Source organism: Microtus ochrogaster, unplaced genomic scaffold, assembly GCF_000317375.1.
Source record: "Microtus ochrogaster isolate Prairie Vole_2 unplaced genomic scaffold, MicOch1.0 UNK111, whole genome shotgun sequence".
In the NCBI taxonomy this organism is placed as follows: Eukaryota; Metazoa; Chordata; class Mammalia; order Rodentia; family Cricetidae; genus Microtus; species Microtus ochrogaster.
Window position 1 is genome coordinate 308,079 of NW_004949209.1, and position 8,079 is coordinate 316,157.

Consider the following 8,079-nt stretch of genomic DNA (forward strand, 5'->3'; position numbering starts at 1 on the left):
TATTTATTTATTTATTTATTTATTTATTTATTAGTTTTTCATGACAGGGTTTCTCTGTGTAGCATAGCTAAGTTGGAACTAACTCTGTAGACCAGGCTGGCTTCAAACTCACAGAGATTCTCTTGCTTCTGCCTCCTGAGTGCTGGGATTAAAGGCATGCATCACCACTGCCCAGTTAAAATCCAATTATTTTAATGAAGAACATTAAGTCAAAATAATATGCAGATTTAGCAGAACCCATAGAAAGACGTATGAAAGGCGAAATTGGCCACACACCGTCCTGTGTTCTCTCATGACCAATGACATCACCTCGTAAAAGCTCCTGGGACTCCTGTGTGGAACAGGCCTCCCTGGGTTCCAGCACACAAGTTCTTAGTTTTATAGCTTTTAGAGATTTAGGGAAAGAGGGCTGGGTAGCCGCTGTGAGGCTTAGAGGCTCCTATTACTCCTATAAAGTCTTAAGATTCAGATCCCATATTTGTGCATACATCATATATGCTAATTTTGGGGGACAACTGTTGTAGAGGAAGAACTTGGGGGCCTCCCCTTCACCTTTGAGTGTCCTTTCTTTCTTCCTCATTTTTTTTCTTTATTCCTGTGGTCAGTATCCTAGTGGTTACAAAAATAAACCAAAGTTCCCACGTGTATTATCAGATCATTGTTACCATTAATGATCACAGAGATGATGCTGTTTATTGAGGACTGGGGCTGCGTTGATTTCACCACCATCACCACCACCACCACCACCACCACCACCACCACCACCACCACCACCACCACCACCACCACCACCTTTCAGTTCTGTGCAGAAGGAAGGGACTTCTGCTCCAGTGTGTAGATGCAAAATGCAGAGGCTCAGATGGACTTTGGATCCAAAGTCATCCAAAGAAGTAAGGGGTAGGGTGGAACCGAAGCCAGGCACTGTGTAATGCCAGGGCTTGCCTCCATACTCACAGGGACCCTGTTCCTCCAGAAGCCAAACACAGAGCCCCCCACCCCACCTCTGCTGGGGAAAACAGCACTGTGAGGTCTGCCGTCCTGTTGGAAGGGAGCAGATGGGAGAGGTGGGAAAGAAAAGCCCACCCAGGAGGCCTATGAGCTTGCCTCAGCAGAGAGCAGCCGAGTGACTAATTGGCAGAGCTGGGGGTGCACCTGTGCTGGTGCAGGCAGGCCACAGCCCGCACACAGAGGTCCTGGCCTCACCTTCCACTTTATGTGCATTTGGGGATTCGAACTCAAGTCCTCACACACTGAGCTGTCTCCCCAGCCCTCAACAGTTTGATTGATTGTTTTTAGGCAGGGCTTCTGCTCAGCTTGATGCTCTTACACACAGACACAGACTTCTCACAACCACTTGTCTCCCATCAGGTTTAAGCTACTGAGCCAGGAAGAGGGCGAGTACTTCAATGTGCCTGTGCCACCAGAGGGAAGCGAAGGCAATGAAGAGCTGCGGCAGAAGTTTGAGGTGAGGGTTTGTTCTTTCACCATATCCCCCCCCCACACACACACCATGGGAACCTGGTACATTGCATCACTGCGATCTTTTTTATCTTGTCTGTGGTGTGATATATATGCAGACTTTTCGTGACTCTGAGCATTTGCAATGCTGTTTCAGCTCCTAGAAAACTCTTATGTATACTTCAAGATCCTTCCCCTGTGAAATCGTCCCTGTACTGGTTCAGACTTAGACATTTCTTCCCAAGTGCTCATTCCATGCCCAGGTCGTTGTGATACTGATTTGGACTGGACTAGTAATAATGGAGAAGTGGACAGAGTACATACACGTTTTGTTAGAATTCTGAATTTGGGTCTATCAGCAGGTGGAGCTGTACTGTTTTCAGATAGATTGACCGCCCTCGTGACTCTATGATTTTGTCCACCTCACAGTGACTGGATATGGCCTTAGACTCTACTGATGCTTGTTCCCCCCGTCAGGGAGGCTTCTCTTCAGTCTTTGAGACCAGGGCTCTCCTCACGTCAGCGACCGTGAGGTTTGGGACCAGGGCTCCCCTCACGTCAGCGACCATGGGGTGAGGTGTGCAGACACATGCCAGTTTTACACAGGGAGATGTTCGAGGCAGGTTTTGCAGAGGGAAGGTGGCTGCGACTATGCATGGCATTTGTGCATCACATGATTTAAAAGTATTTTCATGTGGGAAACGTGGTCCTTTGTTCACACAGTCTAAAGAGTCAGGGGGCCACTGATCAGGTCTCGGTAGGAAGTCATCTGCTCACTCTAGAAGGTCAGTGGGAGCAGAGTCAGGGGAAGGAGGGGTGAGTACCAGGTGAGGCTGGGGAGTGGGTGAGGACAGGGTGGCATGTGGGTGGAGGGGTGAATGTCAGGAGAACTGGGAGGTGGTTAAGGTTAGAGATCTGGCTGCAATGGCTTTAAGAAAGGCTTTGGCATTCACTTCAAGAAGCATGTTAGCTTCACACTCAACTAGGCACCTGTTACTGGAGTGTCCAAGGGCCCTTGTCTTGAGCCTGGGTCCTCCACAGCCTGGACAATACTAGATGCTGTAGATGCCCTGGGGTCTCCTGGAAATGAGTGCATTAGCCTGGGGCTGGCCAATCATCCTCCTCCACTGTTATAGTTTGAATCTGAAGTGTTCCCACAGGCTTATGAATGCTTTATCCCTGGTGGTAGCTCTATTGTGGAAAGTTCTAGAAACTTCAACGAAAGGAACTAGGCATCATGGTGGGTCCCTGTAGTTGTCTTGTCCCTAGCTAGATTCTTCCTGTCTTACTCTCTGCTTCCTGTCCACCATGACGAAAGTAGATGTTCCCCCACCACACCCACCTGCTACCATGATGCCCTGCCTGAGTGCACAGGGCCAAGAGACTGTGGGCAGATTCCTCTGAAACTGGGAGCCAAATACATTTTCCTCCTTTAAGTGTGTCTATCCGGTGCTGGTCTCAGTGACAAAGTGACTAACATTTACAATGACCTTGACCGCTGAAAGTCTTTTTCTTGGTGGCCTTCGAAACTGAGTGACTTGATAAAAGATCCTTCCCACCACACGGAGCTGGGAATTGGATGTTTTCAGAAAAGAAGTGGAAGGCAAGACTTCCAGAGAAAGCTCTTTGGGCTAGCAGTATCTGTTGGCTGAGGCTGTTATGATTATGGGTGAAAAAAAGAAATCCTAAAACAAGGCCAGTATTCTCTTGTAGAAAATGAAGTCTCAGCTTCACAAAAAAACGTTTCCTTCTGTCCTGGGGCGGCAGGGGTGACATTTCCAAGCACCAAAGAAAACGTTTTCTATGCGAATAGAGCATTTGTCTGAGACAGTAATTGGCTTGAAGTACAGGGTTGTTTTATCTGCATGCGACAAAATATGTCCCTTTATCCCTAGCAGGAGCCTGCAAATACTTGTTTACGGCTGAATTATAATCACTCCATACCATAGTTGTTGATTAAAAAAAAAAAAAAAAAAAAAAAAAAAAAACGCTTCCAACAGACTGAAATCGCTCTCAGGCACACAGAGGGATTTTACTTGACCTTGAGCGTGAGAAATGTAATCCCCACACAATGAGCAATTAGCAACCAGAATGAGTCAGGAATTACCTTCAAGCGTCTTATCAGGGGTGACTGGGACTGCCAGAATTGGGGTGATAGTGTTCTGTGGTGGGGTGTGCTGGATGCAATGAGGGGACATTCCAGAGTGTCCTCTGGAGGGTGTCTTCTGCCTCCGGCCTTGCATGTGTGTGGGGGCTGGGGAGATGACTCGCCTTTTAGGATCCACCTACTTAACAAAGTACTTAGGACACACTGTGTGTCACTCTGAGTGTGCCTTCCTTGTCACAGCCCGGAAAGCTACACTGGAACCACGTCAGTTCCTCTTTCAGCAGAAGAAACTGAGGCCCGAGAAGTGAAGTAACTTTTGAAGACCCCAGAGCTGGTCATGGCCATGGGTTTGAATTTCCCTAAAAATAAATGATAAAGGTCCCAAGCCTGGAATAGGAGGTTCATTCCTGTTCCAAGCACTTGGGAGGCAGAAGCAAGAGATAGAGCATTTGCGACCAGTCTGAGCTACACAGTAAGACCCTAGCTCAAAAAAACCAGTCAGTCAATCAGTGATAGTAGTTGCTTTGGGAACTGGACCCTATAAGTCTTATGAGGAGCAGGGTGATGAGGAGGTAAGGCGAGAGAGAGAGAGAAAGAGAGAGAGAGAGAGAGAGAGAGAGAGAGAGAGAGAGAGAGAGAGAGAGAGAGAGAGAGAGAGAGAGAAATAAGGACAGCTCCCTTTATGTCAGTGAGGGATTAGTTCCAGAGGTCCCTGCCCTCAGGAGATACCTAGCCTGGAGACACCAGATTCTCCCCAGAGAAGGCCATATATATATATTCTCCTCCCAAATGCTTTAAACCACCCCAGATGACCTAGAATGCACATTGCAATGCAGTGGTCTCTAACTGGCTAATACTGTATAGTTTGGGGATCAAAGGCAAAGGGTCTGTACATGTTCAGTATGGGGAGATTTTTCCTTCGTGATTTGCCCTGTGGCTGTGTGGATCTGCTGCTACTGATGATGACCGTCAGACCAAGCTGTCACTGCTCCAAGCAGCTAGACTTTAATAACCCCCGTCTTCCAAAAACAAAAACACTGTGAGTTTCCTTGCTGAGTTCCCCCATCCAGGGACAGGAGCTGGGGCCTTACCCACAGCCCTTTTCCCTCACTAGTGGAGGCACCTACCCCTGATAAGATGAGCCCAGGGGCGGGGACAAAGTGGCAGGGCTTTGTAGACAGCAGCCCAGAGGTGGGGGACCACACCCGAGAGTCTGCTCAAGCTGCCTGGCTTTAAATCTTACTTGCAACAGGGAAGTTAGTCTGCCCGAGCTTTCAACACATCATCTGTAACAAAGGGGCTCTGACACTCTTAACTGCCTGAGATTGCATGAGGGCTGGATGACATCATGCCTCTAGAAGCGTCTGGTATAGCATATGCATTCAGGTGTCGAATGCTGGTAATGGTGTTGTCAGATCCTCCCTGGAAATCAACCAAGCTCAGTACATGCTCCTGGGGTGGGTGGGAGCCTCTCCAGGTGCACTCCTTGCTTTCTGGCCTTCTGGGATAGCTGGGAATGCATTTGGGGCTCCCTGGTAGGTAGGGTGCAGAGGGGCCTGAAGTCGGGTATTGACCATCTGAGATGGAGCCTGAAGTTTTTGTGGTTCACTAGGGCAGAATGCAAAGGGACCCAGCTCCACTTGGCAGGGCTGCCTTCTGCTTTGCCTCTCAACACTGCAGACATGAAAGGCGGCCGCCAGGGGAGGATTGTTTCTGCTGTGGCTTTCATTTTCAGTGACACTGTCTTTGATGCAGGACCCGTGAGGCACCTGCAACTCTGGGATCTCTAGAAAGTTGTATGACAGGTTCTTGCCCTCAGGAGGCTCATAGGATCAGGGGAACAATCCTAAACAGGGAACTAGGAACCTTAACAGGGAGGAAGCCCACCCAGTGTCGCCAGGGCAACTTCTTCAGAAGAGGCTGGGAGTCTGGTTTTGCAGTTTTGTTTTGTTTTTGGTATGAGGGAGAGAACACAGGACCTCATGCCTACCGTGAAAGTGCTCTCGTACTGAGCTACACCTCCAGCCCAGTTCTAGATGTTTATAAGACATCTCCTGATTTTTGACAGTTGGCAACTGATTAAACGTTAAAGTGACAACAGCTTTTGATAGAATAAACGTCTTCTTTTGGTTCTAATATTGAACTAATATGCTATTGCTGTAACAAAGTACTGAAGCTAGGTAATTTAGAAGAAAAGGTCCCCCCCCCCCACACACACACAATTTTGGGGGATGAAAAGCTGCATGGCCCCTATCAGTGCGGCCTCTGGTGAGAACCATCTTGGCTGAGTCCCATCATGGGGGCGAAACAGAAAAGGAAGTAGATGTGTGTGGAAGGGGTTCAGCACATAGTGGCTTTGCTTCCTAAAGACTTTAGAGAGAAATAACCAATGAAAGGAGCATCATTTCTTCCCAAGGGCGGCATCCTAGTCACCCACTCACTTTCCACAAGGTCGTATTGTGTCATACTGTGGACCAAGCTCCAGCACGGGAATCTTATCTAAACACAGTTCACAAACACTAAGGACTTTTTTAAATTAGTTATTTGGGGGGGCTGGAGAGATGACTCAGTGGTTAAGGGCACTGGTTGCTCTTCCAGAGGACAAGGTTCAAATTCTAGCACCCACATGTGGCTCACAACCGCCTGTACCGCCTGTTCCAGGGGATCTGATGCCCTCTTCTGGCCTCCACAGGCACTGCATGCACACAGTGCCCAGACACACCTGTAGACAAAATACCTATGCATGTAAACTAAAAGTAAAATGGGGGGAAAAAAAACCCACAAAAACTTAATTCCAGTCCACTGAAACAAATCCAAGTGAAGAAACTGAAAGGCACGAGCTCTCCCATTTCCTTTAAGAGGAAATTGAGCTCTAGGACCTCCATGTGGATGGACAAGCACACCCTATGGCTGGGGTGGGAGTGGGCTGAGAAACAAGCATGGGAGTCCAGTACATCTCAGGTCAGCTACAGAGGAGACCCAGTGAGGAGGCAATGAGATAGAGGGGGGCAGGGGAGATTGGATCAGTCAGGAAAAAACCAGGAGACTGGAGGGAGGATTCAGGACGGCATGAGGATATGATCCAAGAAAGATAGGCAACCATTGTCTGGGGCACCTCTCTTACGTGACGTCTCCACCCCAATGACATGGTCTCATGCTTCAAATCACCTCCGCCTCCCTGGAACTCCTTGCCTCTGTCTCTCAAATCTCTCCTTTGCCCTTAACCCATAGGAGCTGCTTGTTGGGTGTTTTGGGCTTAAACGTCAACATGTCTTACTATAAAACTAGTTTGAGTTCTGGGACAGCTGTTTGGTTAGTAGCCTCAAACACCACCAACACCCACCAACAGAAGAATGATTAATATCAGCAATGAGTTCTCAGCAACGCCGAGAGGACTTTCTGGTTCATGCAACTGAGTGAAAAGGGATTCCAGAATGTTCTGATGAGAGGAGGAAAGAAGGCATGAAAGGGTCTTTGTGCTTTGATTTTATTTGAATGAAATTCAAGACTAGATGAAGCCGACCTATGAGCAGAGTTTGTCTTCGCTGTTTGTAAGGGAAGATCAGCTGCAAACTTCCCTGGGGAGTTGGTCTTGGTCCATATCTTGTTTGGGGTATAGCTATGCATGTAATTGTCAAAGTTCATAGAATTATGTACTTAAGATCTGTGCATTTTACTATTTGCATCTCAATTATTTACATATTTTATTTATTTGTGTAGGCATGATCATTTGTGTGCAGGTACATATGTGTTTATGTGCACATGGCAGCCAGCAGACAACCATGGGTGTCCTTTCTCAAACACCATCCACCTTTATTTTGAGACAAGGTCTCTCACTGGCCTGGAGCTCACTGAGTAGACTAAGTTACTGGACAGTGAGCCTCAGGGCCCCATTCTCCTGCCTCCACCTCTCCAGCCCTGGGATTACCAGCATATACCACCATGCCCTTTGAAATGTGGATTCTGAGGTGGCAACTCAGCTCTGTGTGTTTACAAGGCACACACTTTTCCAACCGAACTATCTCCCTTGGTCCCAACTTCAATTTTTTTTTTAAAGCACTAACTAAGAAGATGAAAAGCGATGGGAGCCGAGCAGTCTCGCTCACTGAATGTCGGCCTAGGCTACAGCTGACATCATTCTTGAAAGTCAGCATGGAGGACATTGTCCCTGCACGATGCACATCCTCTGAGCATCAGTGTCTCTTCTGCTCCCTGATCTACCCTGGGCACCTCCAGCAGAGCCCGGTGTGTAGCAGACACTCAGTGGGAGTCCCTTGATTGGATGAGTCATTTTCATTGGCATTCAAAACCCCAGGAAGGGGCTGAGGAGATGGTTCGGTTAGTAAAGTGTTTGTGCAATCGGAAGGACCTGAGCTTGACTCTCCACCAACTCATGTAAAACCAGGCACGTGGTTATGACATGCATTTGTAATCCCAGTGCTCCTGTGGGGAGAGGGGAGGCAGAGATGGGCGAATCCCTGGAAACTAACTTGAGGGCAAGCCAGCCTAGCTTG

General features: G+C 48.1%; 1 protein-coding gene across 1 annotated transcript in view; it reads left to right on the forward strand.

The window, feature by feature from the left end:
• Prkcb (protein kinase C beta) overlaps positions 1–8,079 on the forward strand; it is a gene marked incomplete at its 5' end in the record, with an annotated part of 346,450 nt that overhangs the window by 247,380 nt on the left and 90,991 nt on the right. Inside the window, one exon of the mRNA XM_026778194.1 lies at positions 1,369–1,465. Coding sequence (XP_026633995.1) covers positions 1,369–1,465 — 97 coding nt within the window. The remainder of the gene's footprint in view (positions 1–1,368; positions 1,466–8,079) is intronic.